Here is a 20670-nt window from a genome sequence, read left to right as displayed (position 1 = left end):
GACGAAGAATAAAATGAAACTGGGGGCATGCGCAGCTTTGAAAAAAGGTGCAGCAGTGCTGCTGGAGGCAGAGATCGAGTGTGTTATTATGGCGGCGCATGGCACTGAGTGTGGATCTCAGAATGTGACGGGAACAGCAGTCTGAGAAACGTTTTATGTCCCGGAGATACCTGTAATCCTGGGTGGGTTCGAAACATGAGGGGTGGAATTTCAGTTGAAATCCACGTGGGGTAAATCGGAGACTGAGACAGTCACTGAGAAAGGAGATATGGCTGTGAAAGCGGGTTTTAGTAAACACCTTGTCAAACACCAGGAGGGAAATGGAAAGCAATGAAGGTGAACAAGGCAAAAGAGAGATACGGAAATCTTGTCGCAGAGAGGAGCAGAACTTCTTCAAGGTAGGCATTTCTTGAAGAGGAGTGGCAGTCAATTAAACACAGAGATAAAAACAAAAAACCGCGGATGCTGGAAATCCAAAACAAAAACAGAATTACCTGGAAAAACTCAGCAGGTCTGGCAGCATCGGCGGAGAAGAAAAGAGTTGACGTTTCGAGTCCTCATGACCCTTCAACAGAACTGAGTGAATATTAGGAGAGGGGTGAAATATAAGCTGGTTTAAGTTGGGGGGGGTGGGGGGAGAGAAGTGGGGGGTGGGGGAGGTGGTGGTGTGGTTGTAGGGACAAGCAAGCAGTGAGAGGAGCAGATAATTAAAAGATGTCACAGACAAAGGAACAAAGAGGTGTTGAAGGTGGTGATATTATCTAAACTAATGTGCTAATTAAGAATGGATAGCAGGACAATCAAGGTACAGCTCTAGTGGGGGTGGGGTGGAAAGACTAGCAGGTCATACAAGATTTAAAAGTAATGGAAATAGGTGTGAAAAGAAAAATCTATATAAATTATTGGAAAAAACAAAAGGAAGGGGGAAGAAACGGAAAGGGAGTGGGGATGGAGGAGGGAGTTCAAGATCTAAAGTTGTTGAATTCAATATTCAGTCCGGAAGGCTGTAAAGTGCCTAGTCGGAGGATGAGGTGCTGTTCCTCCAGTTTGCATTGAGCTTCACTGGAACAATGCAACAAGCCAAGGACAGACATGTGGGCAGGAGAGCAGGGTGGAGTGTTAAAATGGCAAGTGACAGGGAGGTTTGGGTCTTTCTTGCAGACAGACCTCCATCCCCACCCCCTTTCCGTTTCTTCCCCTTCCTTTTGTTTCTTCCAATAATTTATATAGATTTTTCTTTCCCCAACTATTTCCATTATTTTTAAATCTTGTATGCCCTGCTAGTCCTTCCACCCCACCCCCGCTAGAGCTATACCTTGAGTGCCCTGCCATCCATTCTTAATTAGCACATTCGTTTAGATAATATCACCACCTTCAACACCTCTTTGTTCCTTTATCTGTGGCATCTTTTGATTATCTGCTCCTCTCACTGCTTGCTTGACCCCACCTTAAACCAGCTTACATTTCACCCCACTCCTAATATTCACTCAGTTCTGTTGAAGGGTCATGTGGACTCAAAATGTCAACTCTTTTCTTCTCTGCTGATGCTGCCAGACCTGCTGAGTTTTTCCAGGTAATTCTGTTTCTGTTTTGGATTTCCAGCATCCGCAGTTTTTTGTTTTTATCTAGCTACTGCTGCTAGGCTCTAATTAGTTAGTGCTCCAGCATGTAGTTAACCTGGACCTGGGTCAGTTTTTCTGGGCCTAGACGATAGGGATCTTGCCTTCTGGCAGGGACCTCTCCCACATCCACATCATGTAGAGCTAGTGTGGTGTAGCCTGGCTGTCTCTGCATAAGCCTTCAAATGCAGTGAGCAGCCTCGTCCAGTCTGCTCGCTGTTCTGCACTTAAGTGGGTGAATAAGGAGTGTAAGTTCGCTAGTACTTGTGTTGGTCAGCCAGGTAGTAGGGGGTTCAGTGTGGGCCTCACCCGTGCCTCCCTCCAATTCCTCCCCATTGCTACCTTCATCTTCTAGGTTGATGGCAATAGGACAGACCATGAGCTGCTTGTCCCCTTCTCAGCTGTGATATTGCTTTATCATGTTGAAGTGACACAGCCTCCAATGCTTCCTGCTCATAGCGCATGAGGATTAGGAGGTGTGGGGGTCCCCCGCTAGTCCGCAACCTCTCAATATTGTTATGAGATGTCTTCTCCTGAAAGTATAGAGGAGCATTGATTAGTTCGCTCTGTACCTGCAATGGAGCTTCCCCCCCACCCCTCCGATCTGGGGTCACAGTTAGATAGCTTATTTTTAGCTTCTTTGCTACTCTGTACGGGCCACTGAACCAGGCTTTTAAGGGTTCACCTGTAGCAACCTGCTAGTAGGAGCACTAACATAGAGTCTCCTGTCTGAAAGGCTCAGGCTCTGGCATGTTTTTCATAGCTGTCTAGGAGATTTTCAAGTGTTCTTAGGCCACATCACAAGCTCTCATGAGACTCTCCCGGAACACTGTTACGTTGTCTAACATGGAGACTTCCTCCTTCTATTCTAACAACCTCTCATTGATTAGGTCCACAGGCCCTTGCACTTGGTGCCCATAAATTAATTCAAATAAAGTAAAGCTTGGGTGAGTCCCTGGTGGCGAACAGAAGAAAACCTAGTCCTTTATCCCAGTCATGGGGATACTCGTGGCAGTATATCCTGATCATTGTTTTTATGGTCTGGTAGTACAGTTCTAGCGCTCCCTGTGACTGTGGGTGATATGCTGAAAATGTCAGCTGGGTCACGCCGAGGTTATCCATGACTTCCTGGAATATTTTGGACATGAAATTTAAGCGCTGATCTGACTGGATCTCGGTGGGCAGACCATACCTGGTGAAGAATTGGGTCAATTCCCTCACCACTATTTTGGCAGATATGGTTCTCAAGGGAACCGTCTCTGGGAAGCAGATAGGCATGCCCATGATGGTAAATTTATACTGGTAGTCCCCTTTTGTTTTGGGAAGGGGCCCCACACAGTCCACAAATACCTTGCTGAATGGTTCCCCAAAATCCAGCACAGGAATCATAGGTGCAGGTTTTAATGCAGACCGGGGTCTTCTCACAACCTGGCAGGTGTGGCAGGTTCTGCAAAACTTTACTACATTCCCGTGGAGGTGTGGCCAGTAAAAGTGTTGGTTGATGCGGGCTTGTTTTTACGCATACCAACATACCCAGCCATTGGAATTTTGTGAGCTAGTCATAATATTTCTCTATGGTACTTCGGTGGCACCATTACCTGGAGGATCACTGTTCACTCCTTGTTTGCAAGTCTGTGAGGAGGTCTCCGTTTCCTCATTAGCACCTCGTTTTTAATGTAGTAGCATTCAGGGACTGCTTCTGCCTCAGCTTCAGTGTGTACAGTCTGAGCTAATGTTTATAACAATGGGTCAGCTTGCTGGGCCGCTACAAGGAAGATTTATTTATTTATTGACTCCCAAAAGAGATTTTCGATAACCAGACCGTAGGGTCTTCTGCCTGTAGTGCCACTTCAGCCTCCATTTATGGAGCTTATCTGGCCATAGATTGTGTTACCACACAGTCAGGGAAAATGCCAGGCACTTTCTCCTGCAGCTATTCTATCTCCCTGACCTCAGTGGGCTTCTCTGAGACCACCGGGAATGCTATTATCTTTGATCTTGGCAGGTCATTGCCAAGGAGCAAGATGACCCGTCCATAGGCAAATGGGGTTGACTCCCACGATCACTGGTCCTGACACAAGGTCTCATCCAGATGCACCCAGTATAAGGGGATGTTCATGTATCCTCCTTCAATCCCCTTTACCAACACCTTGGCATTTACTGCACACTCTGGTGAGAAGGTCATGCCTTTTGCCAGCAGTAGCATTTGGCTGGCCTCGGTATCCCTCAATATCATTTCAGGCTTACTTGCCTCACTCTGGAGAAATGTGGCCATCCTTGCTTCAGATACAAAATCCTTGTAACTCTCAAAGATTTGTTTAATCTCATCCACGCACTCAGAAGTGCATCTACAGGGTTTTGCAGCCGCAGTCAGAGCCATAGCCTGGTCTGCTATGCTCTCTGATTCCCATTTTCTGCACAGGGTGCATGTGCCCTGGTGAATCCCGTAACCTCCAGCATTTGGCCTGGAGGTGCCCTACCTTTCAGCAGTTAAAACACACAAGTTCTTGGCCTTACTTTTAGTTTAAGCACTACTCTTTCTGTCCTGAGGATGACCTCCAGCATTTCCTTCTCTCCAATGGGTGCTCAGTTTCCTATCACTCGCTCCACCTCTATCCTCCCAGTTGGTTGGAGGTGACTAGGGGAGGGTCTCTTCTGGGACAAGGGTTTGTGGATCAGCACATAATCATCTGCCAATGTGGCTGCCTGCCTGGCTCCTCTTACCCTCTGTTCCCCTAGGTGTATTCTTATTGGGAAGGTATGGAGCTTTTAAACTCCTCAAGGAGAATTATTTCACAGAGGTTTTCGTAAGTGGCTTCTGTTTTAAGTGCATGCACCCACTGGTCAAAAGCAATTTGCTTAAGCCTTTCAAGTTCCAGGTATATCTGATCAGGCCGTTTCCTAAGGGTATTGAATTTCTGATGGTACACCTCCGGCACTAACTGGTACACACTTAAAATAGCCCTTTTTGCTGCCTCATAATCAGTGGCACTTTTCTCAGGCAAGAGTGACTAAACCTCGAGAGCTTTTCCTGGAAAACTTACTCTAGGAATAGGGAGCAATGTTGAACTGGCCACTTTAACCACTGTACTAACCACTCAAAAGAGATAAAGAAGGCTTCCACCTCTGCTTCATCAAATTTAGGGATTAAATGACCAAACTGCTTTGCCTCAGCCCTTAAGTCTGAGCTACTGGTGTCTTCAAGAGACATTGTAGGATTCCTGCCCATCAGCTCACGTTATTTTAGTTTAACTCACTTTCCCTCTCTCTGTCCTGAAATTGTCTCTCTTCCCTCCATGCCCTTTCCTGTCTTTCCTCTTTCGCTTTCTCTTTCCTTTTCTCCTTCCTGAAACTCTAATTTCAGCAGTTCCAATTTTAATCTCTCTACTTTCCATTTCATCCTCCTCAATTTCTGTAGACCACCCCTTGTTGGCCACCCCTTTTAAAACTTAAGTTTTTCTGGCTTTCAGGTGAAATGCTGAGCCTAAGTGCCTCGCTAGCTCTTTTAACTGTTCGAGGGACAAAACTTTTAAATCCTCAAAAGTAACTTCCCCTAATTCTCCTCAAAAAGCACTGACATCAAATCTGGATATTTCTACACTTTACTAGCACAGACTCATGAAATCCTTTTTGCAGTTCTTAAAATTGGCTTCAAAGGAACAATTCACTTTCCTCAGCTAATTCTTTCATTTCAATTGCGGGAACTATCTGGGCACCAAGCCCTCAATTTACTACGACCAATTGTGGCGGGTGGGGTGGGGGGGGTGGGGGGGGGGGGGGGGGGGGGGGGAGGAGGAGGCCTCCCAATTTATGATCTCGGACGAAATACCCTAAATTGTTAATTTCCCGATTGGGACCCCAATTTTGTTATGTCCCCGGGTGAGGAAGGATGAGCTGGCTCCCCTTTATCAACCACCTTGGTATGTCACAACAAGGTTAGTTTAAAAAGGATCCCTTCCCTCGTGGATACCCTTTCACAGTCTAAAAGCATTTAAGGTTTAGAAGGATCTAATTTAACCAGCATTTCTTGAGTCAAAGGAAGGAATGTATCTTTTTATTTCTGTTAGACAGTCATAAAGGACATATCTTTTTATTTTCTGTTGGATTATGGAATAGAATTACAATGGCTGCAGGTTGAAAGACATGTCCACTGGGACAGGATGAGAGATATGTACAATGTTGCAGTCCTGGAACAGAGTGTGCCATGAAAGACAGGATGGTGCCAGAAAGGAGTCCTGGACCAAGGGAGTGCCTGACAACAGCATTTTAATTGGCTGGTGACCAGGGTTTGTGTGAAGAGCATGCAACTGAATAGCTCCTAGCCCAAAAGGAACAAGACCTAAAACCTCTATCTCTTGTGTGTGGAAGACTCCAGTAATTCCACAATAAGCTAGCTGGCTTTTTCTCCCCGTATCTCTATAACCTGGTCTCTCTGAAAACCCCTGTCAAGAGGCTGAGGGGAAAGTCACTGTTAGAGACATTGAAAGGCAAGCGCTCAACCAGTGAACTAAATACTGAAAGTGCTGGAATACCACCTCGTGTCATCAACAAGAACTGGAAGGAATTTGGAAGACATCGATTAAAATCAACCCATCAAATCCTGTACTCCAGAATTGGTGCTTTTATCTCACCCTTAAAACCCATGTTTTTGTGTGTCTTATGCATCTTGTATGTATGTCGATAGGGATTTAAGAAGGGGGTAGAGTTCAAGTAATAGCATTAGAAATTAGCAGTTCATATTTCTTTCTTCTGCCACTGTTTAATGACAGTTTGTTCAATAAACAGTTATTTACTTATTAAGTTTTACAAACCTAGTGCTTGTATTCTGTTAACCTAAATTAAACAGTTAGGTAGAATTGGGGCAATCTGGTGGTTTGATCAAACTTTTTCACATTTATCGTGGCTCGGGAAACAGTGGGTCTTGATATTAAAGTGCGCCCAATGAGTCGTGACAAAGTTTGGGGGTTCGGGTCCAGGATATTTTACAACAAAAGACAACGACGATTTGGGTGTAGATTTAGTATGGAATAAGAGCTAAAATGTTTATAATGTCAAAAATAAGATGGCACTGGAAACTGCTAAAGCAAGATTTTTTTATTCATTCCTGGGATATGGATGTCGCTAGCTAGGCCAGCATTTATTGCCCTTCCCTAATTGCCCTTGTTCAGAGGGCATTTGGGAGTCAACCTTACCTGGTCTGGAGTCACATGCAGGTCAGACCAGGTAAGGACAGCAGATTTCCTTCCCTAAAGGACGTTAATGAACCAGATGGGTGTTTACAACAATCGGAAATAGTTTTATGGTCATCTCATTTCAGATTTTTTTTTAATTGAATTCAAATTTCACCATCTGCCATGGTGGGATTGGAACCCAGGCTCCCAGAATATTACCCTGGGTCTCTGGAATACCAGACCAGTGACAATACCACTTTGCCACCGCCTTCCCTGGAAGAGATGTCCCTGACGATTTTACAGAGGTTCCCAAAAGCCAGGTTAATTGAATTGGCAAATAAGTTAAGGATTGCCTGCCAAAGCTAAGAAGGCAAAGATAATCAAAGAAGTTGGCACAGCATTCGAAATTGGAAGAAATATCCGAGAGGCTGAGTTCTCTAAGGTGTGGTTCATTGGAATGGGCTCAAATTCAATTGCAAATAAAATAAAAATTGGAACTAGAGGCAGCAGAAAAGGAAAGAAAAATGGAAATGCAAAAACTTGATCTCAAAGGGAGCTACAAAAGGAGGAAAGAGAAAAAGAGAGAGAATTCCAGCTTAGAATGCTGGCAGTTAAAGAAACATTAGTAGGTGAGGACTTATTCCCAGATCAGACCCCAGTGGGGAGATGTTTAAATTTGTACAAGCTCTTCCAAAATGTGAGGAAAGGGATGTTGATTTATTATTTATTTCATTTGAAAAGATAGCTAAATAGATTAACTGGGCAAAGGAAAATTGGACATTGCCCATGCAGAGCAAATTGAGCACAGGAAATTTATGCTTCACTGTTCGAGGAGGTTTCTAGGGATTATGATGTGGTGAAAAAGGCCATTTTGAGTGTATATGAGTTAGTCCCTGAAGCATACAGACAAAAGTTTCAAAATTTAAGGAAACAGTCTGGGCAAACTTACATTGAATTTGAAAGGATTAAGCCAATTAGTTTTGACAGGTGGATTTGAGCATTAGGAGTTGAAACTACCTATGAAGTTTTCAGAGAGACCATTCTCTTGGAAGAATTTAAAAACTCCCTACCTTCTATAATAAGAACCCATGTTGAAGACCAAACTGCTAAATAGGCAGCAGTAATGGCTGACGATTATGAGCTGATCCATAAAACTAAACCTTTTTCCATCACCCCTATAAATTTGAAAATAATATAAAGTGGGAGAGTGGAAGGAAGGCAAGTAGCCAGGGTAAAGAATGGATAGCTATTAAGGAATACCTTAAGATCTTCTCCCCAGATCAAGAAGGAAGGTACTGAGGGTGGAGATGAAAGTGTTTCCATTGTAATAAAGTGGGACACATTTATTCGGATTACTGGAAGTTGCGAGGGAAGCCCATGGGACTTATTAGAGTTCATAAGAGTGAGTCCGAAAAGGGAACTCAAAAAAAAAATGCCACAGATCAAATTGTAGCTTTAACTACAAATAAGGGTCTGGAGGTAAACATTGCTATGAATGCAGGTGAAGTGAATAAAGTAGATGAGAGATATAAAGGGTTTTTGTCTAAAGGAAAGATAACTCCTTTTTCATCAAATGATGCAGCTAAACCCATCAGTATATCAAGGGACACAGAAGCTAGTCAAACTCTTTTGCCGTAGAAGGACCTAGTTTTCCCTTCAGAGAGTTGAATGAAAGCTAAAGCATTGGTAAAAGGGGTAAGTGGAGAGTATATCCCAGTTCCATTGTACAATTTGGAGTGTGATTTGTTATCTGGATTGGTGGTTGTTGGAGTGGTTAAGAAATTACTCATGGATTGAGTTGATTTACTCCTGGGGAATGTTTTGGTAAGAGTGAAGGTTATAGCTTTGCCCATAATTATGGAAAGTCCGAGTTCCTGGTATATTTTCATCCTGTGTGGTGACCAGAGCAATGGCTAAACGAGGTCCATCACCAGAGGTCAAAGTAATACCACAACCAGATGTTACAGTAGCTGAAACTTTCTTTAAGATGAGGATAATTCAACCGAAGTGTTGGCATGTCTTCATTAATTGAGGCTCAGTAAGCAGATCCAGAGTTCACAAGTTAGCAGAGTCAGCTCACACTGAAGCTGAGGCAGAAGGAGTTCCAGAATGCTATTACATTAAAAACGGAGTTTTGATGAGGAAGTGGAGACCCCTTCACGGACCTGCGGATGATGAAAGGATGGCTGTTCATCAGAGAGTGGTACCGCTCAAATGTCGTAAGGAGATATTGTGAATAGCAGTGGTGCATGATTTGAAGAGAACTTGCAGATGGTGGTGTTCCTATCCATTTGCTGCCCTTGTTCTTAGTAGTAGCGGTTGTGGGTTTGGAAGATGGTACTCACTGTGCACTGGTGAGAGTGAATGGTTAACGGTGGTGGATGGGTTCCCAGTTAAGCAGGCTCATTTGTCCTGGATGGTGTTGAGCTTCAGGTATTACTGCTGACTTTTGCCTTGTAGATGGTGAAGAGTCACCTGCCTTATCGGTTGGTTAACTCGGTGTTTTAAGCGTCTGTGTAAAAAAAATAGTGGGCTAGATGTTTCATCCTGTGCCCATGAATGCACGAAAAAAAAGCCCGTAGGAATTCCACAAGCACAAGAGTAATGAATGAAGCTTTATTGCTACGCAGACATTTTGGGTTCAGATTTTTGCTACTTTGTTTACACCATATAAACTGATTTATAAAGCAAGTTATTTCAGCTCCTTATTATTTCACCGTCTTCTTTTTAATACTAGAACAAAAGTAGCACCGATCCCATGATACCCAGTAGAGGGCGCACAGCATATCGAAGTTTGCAGGTTAATGTAACAGAACATTCGGCAACAGGAATCGTTCAAAGTTTCCATGGTGAGTAACGATGAACATCCTCCACAAATTCATCTGCTTATATCCTAACTTGCACCAACTCCCATTCATCCATCATCCCTATGTTTGCTGACCTACATCGGCTCCTAATCGAGCAGCACCTGAATTTTAAAATTCTCAGCCTGTTTTAAATTCCTCCATGGCCTTCCTATCTCTCCAACTCTAAAACCCTCCAAGATATTTACGCTCCTCAAATTCTGGCCTCTTGCACATCCCTGATTATCATTGTTTCACCATAAGCACTTGTGCCTTCAGTTGCCTAGGCCCTAAGCTCTTTTAACCAAATCTAGCAGAGTAACTGACTAGTTCAAACTGATGTATTTCTGTTGAAAAGAACAATTTGCATGGTCTTGAAGAAACATGTGTAAGATACACCAACAAAGCAAGTTAATCACTAAAAAACCTCCATTACTGAATATCCTTCTCTCTACCCACTACAAATAACAAAATATCTTTCTCTGTTCCCACTTTGATAGCTAAATATCCTTCTCTGTGCCTCTTTAAATAACTGAATACCCGTCTCTGCACCCCCTCAAAGTAACTGAATATCATTCTTTGTATCCACTCCAACAAATGAATATCCTTCTCCATATCCACTCCTCCTCTGGAAAATAATATCCTTCTCAGCAGCTGGCTAACTGTGTGAAAACTTGGAGTTTGGTGAGAGGTGTGTTAATTTTGTTCTTAAAATCTAATCTAGTCTATAATTAGCAGTGAATGGAAAGTACTGTGTAAGCAGGCTAAGTTCTTTCTTTCTTGCAGTTTAGACAGGTTAACTCTTTCGAGTACAAACACGTTTCCATCTGTTTCTATTCAGATGAAGTTACATTTTTCATAGTTTGCCATTGTGAGATTTGAACTCTTGATACTCTTTTGAGTAAACCTGTTTCCATCTGTTTCAGATGAAGTTACACTGTTTCATAGTTTGCCATTGTGAGATTTGAACTCTTGATCTTGGGGTTACAAGCCCAGTACCATAACCACTTGGCTATTTAGGCCAAGCTGTTTAGACAGAGTAACTCTTTTGAGTACAAACACGTTTCCATCTGTTTCAGATGAAGTTACATTGCTGTTTAGACAGAGTAAGCTCACTCTAAGCCGTAGGAACTAAATAGTTAATTAGCTAACTGGTTGAATCTGGCTACTGCAGCCCCAGTTCAATTTACTATGAATTCAGGATCCTTTAGTGCAGCCTTGGCAAATGGAGAGCAGCCAACTAACTAGTGAAGACTTGGGGAAGAATTTCCCCCCTTTGGGGGAACATTCAGGAGTGGGGGTACGCCACCATTTTGCGTGGGTGGGCCAATTAAGGCCCGCCCAGTGTGACATCTGCCAAGAAGCGCTACGCACTCCCTGTGCGGGTGGGGGATTCCCTAAGCCAAGAGTGCACTCTTTCACACATGTGCGCGAAAGAGCACACTCATCTCCCTGAGGCTAAGCACTGCCTCAGGGAGATTGGTGCCAAGTTGAAAAATGTGAAATATAGAAAAATAAAATTTCCCTGATGTCCCCTCATGTGATATTGTCACATGAGTTGGGACATGTCCATCACTTTTAATTGAACTTCTATTAAATTTTTAAAAACCTACGTGAAACCTCATCCCACCCATGGATGAGGTTTCATGCTTTTTCTGAAGCCCACCAGGGCTCCTGGCCTGCCCGCCAACCTTAACTACTTCAATTAGTTTTTAAAGGATCTCAATTAGCCGTTGACAGGTCGGTGGGCGGACAGCTGACTTGGCTGCGCCCTTGACAACTTGAAAATTGAAATGACGTCATCCCGGGTCATTTTACACGTCAGCGAGTGGGTCTCTTCCCCCCCCCGCCCGCTCACCAAACTCAATATCCTGCCCTTGGAGTTTGGTGAGAGGGGAGTTGTTTGTTTCCTCTTTCTTTCTTTCTCACCCCATAGGAATTGGTTCTTGCTCTACCACAGGGAAAGGAGCTGTTTGATGAGTACCTGGTAAATGGATAAGGTTTAAAATAGTACATAATTTGGTGGTAAAGTTAAAATATATAAGAAAGCAACATAAATAAGTGATTAAGATAATTAAGTAATTATTTAAAACACATTAAAGATGGCAAGGTAAGTGATGTGTCAAGGCTGCAGCATGTGAGAGCTCCTGGATAACATTGTGATCCAGGGCAAACATGTCTGCAGCAAATTTTGCCGCTTGAGGATCTTTGGCTCAGAGTCATTGAGCTGGAGGCTGAGCTGCAGACACGGCGACACATCAGGGAGGGAGAACATTACATGCATGGTTTAAACCAGGAGGCAGTTGCACCACTTAGGATAGGGTCTTTTGATTTGGTCAGTGGCCAGGGACAGGAGGGTGTGACTGCGAGTGAGGCAAGTAAGGGAACCCAGAGGGCAGGAGTGTGAACCCCTGCAGTTGTTCAATAAGTCTGAGGTTCTCTCAGCTTGTTTAGATGAGAGTGGGGGCTGCAGGATGGATGAGCAAACTGACCATGGCACTGTGGTACAGGAAGCCAACCAAATGGAGGAGCAAAGATAAATGTAATGGTAGTAGGGGACATAGTGGTATAGTGAGGGGGATTGACACTGTTCACTGTAGCAAAGAGCGAGAGTCCAGACAGCTGTGTTGCCTGCCCAGTGCCAGGGGTCAGGACATCTGCTCAGGGCTGGAGAGGAACTTGCAGTGGGAGGGGGAGGATCCAGTGGTCATGGTCCATGTAGGTACCAATGCCATAGGTAGGATGAGGAAGGAGGTTCTGCATTGTCAGTGTGACAAGCTAGGCACCAAATTAAGAAGCAGAACCTCAAAGGTATTAATTTCTGGATTATTAACTGAGCCATGTACAGATTGGTATAGGACAAATAAGATTAGAGAATTGAACGTGTAGCTCAAAGACTGGTGGAAAAAGTGAGTTCCAGTTCGTGGGACACTGGCAGTAGTGCTGGGGAAAGTGGGATCTGTACCGTTGGGATGGTCTACATTCGAACCATGCTGGGGCTGGTCTCCTTGCGAGCTGCCTAACTGAATAGTGGGGGCGAGGGATCAAATTTGGGGAGATGTGGTAATCCAAAGAGTAGAGACAAGGCACAAGAGACAGGTATTAATATGGAAAATGATAAACAGACTGTGACAGGAAGAGACAGAGTAGAAATCGAAGAGTAGATCAGCAGATAAGGCTAGATGCTACAAAAATAATATAAGGACAAAACTAAATACTCTGTATCAAAATGCACATGGCATTCGAAACAAAACAAATTAACTGATGGCGCAAATAGAGATAAATAAGTACGATTTGATAGCCATTACAAAAACATGGCTACAGGATGACATAGATCGGGACCTGAATGTTGAAGGGTATGTAACATTTAGGAAGGCTCAAGAAGTTAAGAAAAGGTGGAAATGTGGCTCTGTTAGTTAGTGATGGTGTTAGCACATTACAGAAGTATGACCTAAGTTCAGGAAACCAGGATGTAGAAGTGGCTTGGGTTGAGATGAGGAATGATAAAGTCAAGAAGTCACTTGTGGCAGTGGTATACAGGCCCCCTAATTGTAACTACACAGTAGGATAGAGTATAAAAGAAGAGATAATGGGAGCTTGCCAGAAAGGTACAGCAATAATCATGGGGGATTTTAACCTACATATTGACTGGAAAAATCAAATGGGCAAAGGTAGCATAGATGAGGAGTTCATGGAATGTTTTCAGGAAGGTTTCTTGAACAGCATGTTCTGGAGCCAACCAGAGAGCAGGCTATACTAGACCTGGTATTGAGCAATGAGATAGGATTAATCGATAACCTCCTCATGCACACCTAGGTAGCAGCAATTATAATATGATTGAGCTTTACATTCATTTTGAAGGAGAAGCGTGTGTCCAAGACTAATATTTTAAACCTTAAATAAGGGCAATTATGAGGGCATGAAAGCAGAGCTAGCTAAAGTGAGCTGACAAATGAGCTTAAGGGTTGGGTCAATAGAAGTTCAGAGGCAGATATTTAAAGGGATATTTCAGAATACACAGAATATATACATTCCAATGAGAAAGAAAAATTCCAAAGGGAGGGCCCACCATCCATGGTTAACCAAAGAAGTTAAAGATAGTATCAAATTTAAAGAAAAAGCATATTAAGATGCAAAGACGGGTGGCAGGTCAGAAGTTTGGAAAAAATATAAAGAACAGAAAAAATGACAAAAAGATTAATAAGGAGGGAAAAATAGTATGAGAGAAAGCCAGCTAGTAATATAAAGACAGATTTAAGAGTTTCTATAGATATTTAAATAAAAGTTAGTAAAGTGAGCATTGGTCCTATAGAAAGTGCGTCTGGGGAATCAATAATGGAAAGTAGGGAGATAATGGATGAATTAAACAGGTATTTTGCTTCGGTCTTCACTATAGAAGACACGAGTAACATCCTGGAAATAGCTGTAAATCAGGAAATAGAAGGGAGGGAGGAACTTGGGAAAATTACAATCGCTAGGCAAGTGGTATTGAGCAAATTGTTGGGGCTGCGGGCTGACAAATGCCCAGGTCCAGATGGACTTCACTCTAAAGTCTTGAAAGAACTGGCTAGACTGATAGTTGATGCACAGGTTTTAATTTTCCAAAATTCCCTCGATTCGGGGAAGGTTCCATTAGATTGGAAGATAGCAAATGTAACTCCTTTATTCCAAAAGGGAGGGGGACAGAAAGCAGCAAACTATAGGTCAGTTAGCTTAACATCTGTCCTAGGGAAAATATTAGAAACGATTATTAAAGATGTTATAGCAGGGCACTTTGCCTGATTGCCTTGAATTTTTCTGAGTAAACATGATTTTGTGAAAGGGCAATCATGTTTAACCAATTTATTGGAGTCCTTTGAAGGAGTCATCTTTGCTATGGATGAAGAGGGACTGGTGGATGTGCTGTACTTAGATTTCCAGAAGGCATTTGATAAAGTGCCACATCAAAAGTTGTTGCAGAAAATAAAAGTTCATGGTGTAAGGGGTAACATATTGCCATGGAAGATTGGCTACCTAACAGGAAGCAGAGAATTGGCATACATGGGCCTTTTTCTGGTTGGCAGGATGTGATGAGTGGTGTGCCACAGGGGTCAATGCTGGGGCCTCAACTTTTTACAATTTATATAGATGACTTGGATGAAGGGACTGAAGGAATGGTTGCTAAATTTGCTGACGACACAAAAATAGGTAGGAAAGTAAATTGTGAAGAGGACTCGAGGAGGCTCCAAAATGACATAGACTAAATGAGTGGGCAAAAATCTGACAAATGGAGTATAATGTGGGCAAATGTCAAATTGTTCATTTTGGCAGGAGGAACAAAAAAGAAGCTTATAATCTAAATGGTGAGAGGTTACAGTGCTCTGAGATTCAGAGGGATCCTGCTGTCCTAGTGCATGAATTACAGAAGGTTAGTATGCAGGTACAGCAGGTAATTAGGGAAGCTATCATGTTATCATTTATTGTGAGGGGAATTTATTACAGAAGTAGGGAGGTTATGCTTCATTTGTAGAGAGCATTGGTGTGACCAGATCTGGAGTACTGTGTACAGTACTGGTCCCCTTATTTAAAGAAAGATGTAAATGTGTTAGAAGTAGTTCAGAGAAGGTTTACTAGGAATGGGTGGTAAAAACAAAAAACTGCGGATGCTGGAAATCCAAAAGAAAAACAGAATTACGTGGAAAAACTCAGCAGGTCTGGCAGCATCGGTGGAGAAGAACAAAGTTGACGTTTCGAGACCTCATGACCCTTCCACAGAACTGAGTAAAAATAGGAGAGGGGTGAAATATAAGCTGGTTTAAGGTGGGGGGAGAGAAGTGGGGGGAGGGGGTGGTTGTTGGGACAAGCAAGCAGTGATAGGAGCAGATAATCAAATGATAGGAGCAGATAATCAAAAGATGTCACAGGCAAAAGAACAAAGAGGTGTTGAAGGTGCTGATATTATCTAAAAGAATGTGCTAATTAAGAATGGATGGCAGGACACACAAGGTACAGCTCTAGTGGGGGTGGGGTGAAATAAGACTAAAAGGGCATAAAAGGTATAGATTTAAAAATAATGGAAATAGGTGGGGAAAGAAAAATCTATATAAATTATTGGAAAAAACAAGAGGGAGGGGGAAGAAACGGAAAGGGGGTGGGGATGGAGGAGGGAGTTCAAGATCTAAAGTTGTTGAACTCAATATTCAGTCCAGAAGGCTGTAAAGTGCCTAGTTGGAAGATGAGGTGCTGTTCCTCCAGTTTGCGTTGAGCTTCACTGGAACAATGCAACAAGCCAAGGACAGACATGTGGGCAAAAGAGCGGGGTGGAGTGTTAAAATGGCAAGCGACAGGGAAGTCTGGGTCATTCTTGTGGACAGACCGAAGATGTTCTGCAAAGCGGTCGCCCAATCTGCGTTTGATCTCTCCAATGTCCAATTTCTCTGCTCCTCTCACCCATTCTAACCTGTCTCTCTCTGAACTTACTGCACTCTGTTCTCTCAGGTCCAACCCTAATATTGTCATCAAACATGCTGTTGTTGTCTGGCGCACTAACCTCTACCTCGCATAGGCTGAGCATCAACTCGCAGACACTTCCTCCTACCTCTTCCTGGACCATGACTCCACCACTAAACATCAAGCCGTTGTTTCCAGGACTGTCACTGACCTTATCTCCTCTGGAGAGCTTCCTCCCTCAGCTTCCAACCTGATAGTCGCCCAACCTCGAACAGCCCACTTCTACCTCCTACCCAAAATCCACAAACAGGACTTTCCCAGCAGACTGATTGTGTCAGCATGTTCCTGCCGCATGGAACTCATTTCTCGTTATCTTGATTCCCTTCTCTCTCCCCTTGTCCAGTCCCTTCCCACCTACATCCGTGCTTCCTCTGACACCTTACATCACATCAACAATTTCCAGTTCCCTGGCCCCAACCGCCTCCTCTTCACCATGGACGTCTAATCCCTCTACACCTCCATCCCCCACCAGGATGGTCTGAGGGCTCTCAGCTTCTTCCTTGAACAGAGGCCTGAACAATCCCCATCCACCACTACTCTCCTCCGTCTGGCTGAACTTGTTCTCACACTGAACAATTTCTCCTTTAACTCCTCTCACTTCCTCCAAATAAAAGGTGTGGCTATGGGTACCCACATGGGCCCCAGCTTTGCCTGTCTCTTTATGGGGTATGTGGAACATTCCTTGTTCCAGTCCTACTCCGGCCCCCTCCCACAACTCTTTCTCCGGTACATCGATGATTACTTTGGTGCTGCTTCATGCTGTCGTCAGGACCTGGAAAAATTTATTAATTTTGCTTCCAATCTCCACCCCTCCATCATTTTCACATGGTCCATCTCTGACACTTCCCTTCCCTTCCTTGACCTCTCTGTCTCAATTTCTGGTGATAGACTGTCCACCAATAGCCATTACAAGCCTACTGACTCCCACAGCTACCTCGACTACAGCTCCTCACTCCCCGCTTCCTGTAAGGACTCCATCCCATTCTCTCAGTTCCTTTGCCTCCGTCGCATCTGTTCTGATGATGCTACCTTCAAAAAAAGTTCCTCTGACATGTCCTCCTTCTTTCTCAACTGAGGTTTTCAACCCACGGTCGTTGACAGGGCCTCAACCGTGTCCGGCCCATCTCCCGCGCATCCGCCCTCTCGCCTTCTCCTCCCTCCCAGAAACATGATAGGGTCCCCCTTGTCCTCATTTATCACTCCACCAGCCTCCGCATTCAAAGGATCATCCTCCGCCATTTCCGCCAACTCCAGCATGATGCCACCACCAAACACATCATTCCTTCACCCCCCGGTGGCATTCCGTAGGGATTGTTCCCTCCGTGACACCCTGGTCCACTGCTCCATCACCCCCTACTCCTCAACCCCCCCACCTACGGCACCTCCCCATGCCCACGCAAAATATGCAACACCTGCCCCTTCACTTCCTCTCTTCTCACTGTTCAAGGGCCCAAACACTCATTTCAAGTGAAGCAGCATTTCACTTGCATTTCCCTCAACTTAGTCTACTGCATTCGTTGCTCCCAATGGGGTCTGCTCTACATTGGAGAGACCAAACGCAGACTGGGCAACCGCTTTGCAGAACACCTGTAGTCTGTCCGCAAGAATGACCCAAACCTCCCTGTTGCTTGCCATTTTAACACTCCACCCTGCTCTCTTGCTCTCATGTCTGTCCTTGGCTTGCTGCATTGTTCCAGTGAAGCTGAACGCAAACTGGAGGAACAGCACCTCATCTTCCGACTAGGCACTTTACAGCCTTCTGGACTGAATATTGAGTTCAACAACTTTAGATCTTGAACTCCCTCCTCCATCCCCACCCCCTTTCCGTTTCTTCCCCCTCCCTTTTGTTTTTTCCAATAATTTATATAGATTTTTCTTTTCCCACCTATTTCCATTATTTTTAAATCTATACCTTTTATGCCCTTTTAGTCTTATTTCACCCCACCCCCACTAGAGCTATCTGTAACCTTGCGTGTCTTGCCATGCATTCTTAATTAGCACATTCTTTTAGATAATGTCACCACCTTCAACACCTCTTTGTTCTTTTGTCTGTGACATCTTTTGATTATCTGCTCCTATCACTGTTTGCTTGTCCCTACAACCACCCCCCACCGCCCCACCAGCTTATATTTCACCCCTCTCCTATTTTTACTTAGTTCTGTTGAAGGGTCTTGAGGTCTCAAAACGTCAACTTTGTTCTTCTCCGCCGATGCTGCCAGACCTGCTGAGTTTTTCCAGGAATGCGTGGGTTGTCTTTTGAGGCAAGGCTGGACAGGTTTGGCTTGTATCCACTGGACTTTAGAAGAGTAAGAGGCGACTTAATTGAAACCTTTAAGATCCTGAGAGGTCTTGACAGAGTGGATGTGGAGAAGATGTTTCTTCTTGTTGGAGAATCTAGAACTAGGATTCATCTTCTCTGTATCCACTCCAATAACTCAATGCCCTTCTCTGTATCCACTCTGATAGCTGAATATCCTTCTCTATAACCCCTCCAAATAACTGAATAGCCTTCCCTGTATCCATTCCAAATAACCGAATATCCTCTCCGAACCCGCTCTGATAACTGAATATTCTTCCCTATATCCACTCCTGGTCTGGCCTACATGTGATCATGGTCCAGACCCACAGCAATGTGGTTGACTCTTAAATGCCCTCTGAAATGGCCGAGCAAGCCACTCAGTTATAACAAACCACTACAAAATCACAAAAAAGGAATGAAATTGGACAGACCACCTAGCATCAACCTAGGCACCGAAAACGACAACGGCAGTTGCAGCCTTGCTGACCCTGCAAAGTCCTCCTTACTAACCAATCGGGACTAGTGCCAAAAACAGGAGAGCAGTCTCACAGACTAGTCAAGCACCAGCCTGACGTAATCATCCTCATGGAATCATACCTTACAGATAATACCCCAGACACCACCATCATCATCCCTGGGTATGTCCTGTCTCACCAGCACGACAGACCCAGCAGAGGTTGGTGGCACGGTGGTAGACAGTCAGGATGGAGTTGCCCTGGGAGTCCTTAACATCGACTCCGGACCACATGAACTCTCATGGCATTAGGTCAAACATGGGTAAGGAAACCTCCTGCTGATTACCATGTACCGCAACCCCTCAGCTGATGAATCAGTGCCCCTCCATGTTGAACACCACTTGGAGGAAGCACAGAGGGTGGTAAGGGTGCAGAATGTACTCTGGATGGGGGAGTTCTATGTGCATCACCAAGAGTGGCTCAGTAGCACCACTACTGACAAAGCTGCCGAGCCCTATAGGACATAGCTGCTAGACTGGGTCTGCAGCAGGTGGTGAGGGAACCAACAAGAAGGAAAAACATACTTGACCTCATCCTCACCAACCTGCTTTCTGCAGATGCATCTGACCATGACAATATCGGTAGGAGTGACGAAGTCCCACCTTCATTGAGGATATCCTCCATCGTGTTGTGTGGCACTACCACCATACTAAATGGGATAGATTTTAAACAGATCTGGCAACTCAAGACTGGGCATCCATGAGGCGCTGGAGGCAATCAGCAGCATCAGAATTGTACTCTGACACAATCTGTAACCTCATGGCCCGGCATACCCCTCACTCTACCATTACCATCAAGCCAGGGGATCAACCCTGGTTCAGTGAAGAGTGCAGGAGGGCATGCCAGGAGCAGCACCAGGCATACCTAAAAATGAGGTGTTAACCTGGTGAGGCTATAACACAGGACTACTTGCATGCCAAACAGCATAAGCAACAAGTGATAGATAGAGCTAAGCAATCCCGCAACTAATGGATCAGATCTAAGCTCTGCAGTCCTGTCACATCCAGTCATGAATGGTGGTGGACAATTAAACAGCTCACTGGAGAAGGAGGCTCCACAAATATCCCCATCCTCAATGATGGAGGAGCCCAACATCATTGCAAAGTTAAGGCTGAAGCATTTGCTACAATCTTCAACACAACAAAAAATAAAAGATGCCTGGAAAAGCTCAACAGTTCTGGCAGCATCGGCGGAGAAGATTACAGTTGACGTTTCGAGACCTCATGACCCTTCAACAGAACACCAAAGAAGCTTGACACCATCCAGGACAAAGCAGTCCGCTTGATTGGCACCACATCCACATTCACTCCCTCCATTACTGATGCGCAGTGGCAACAGTGTGTACCATCTACAAGATGCACTGCAGGAATTCACCAAAGCTCCTCAGACGGCACCTTCCAAACCCATGGGCCGCTACCATCTAGAAAGACAAGGGCAGCAGATAGATGGGAACACCACCACCTGGAAGTTCCCCTCCAAGTCACTTACCATCCTGACTTGGAAATATACTGCCATTCCCTCACTGTTGCTTAGTCAAAATCCTGGTGCTCCATTCCTAACAGCACTGTGGGTGTACCTACACCACGTGGACTGCAGCAGTTCAAGAAGGCAGCTCACCACCTCAAGGAGGCAGTCCAAGGACATCTAGTGATGGGCAATAAATGCTGGCCCATCCACCGAAGCTCACATCCCATGAATGAATATATTTAAAAAACTGAATATCCTTCTCTGTAT

The 20670-nt window shown here is 44.4% G+C and overlaps 1 protein-coding gene across 1 annotated transcript in view; it reads left to right on the top strand.

The window, feature by feature from the left end:
* stard9 (StAR-related lipid transfer (START) domain containing 9) overlaps positions 1 to 20670 on the top strand; it is a 356364-nt gene that overhangs the window by 322781 nt on the left and 12913 nt on the right. Inside the window, exon 29 of the mRNA XM_041214173.1 lies at positions 9528 to 9639. Within this exon, the coding sequence (XP_041070107.1) occupies positions 9528 to 9639 (112 nt within the window). The remainder of the gene's footprint in view (positions 1 to 9527; positions 9640 to 20670) is intronic.

This window comes from Carcharodon carcharias, chromosome 20 (assembly GCF_017639515.1).
Source record: "Carcharodon carcharias isolate sCarCar2 chromosome 20, sCarCar2.pri, whole genome shotgun sequence".
Taxonomy (NCBI): domain Eukaryota; kingdom Metazoa; phylum Chordata; class Chondrichthyes; order Lamniformes; family Lamnidae; genus Carcharodon; species Carcharodon carcharias.
This window is presented reverse-complemented; position numbering and strand designations above follow the sequence as displayed.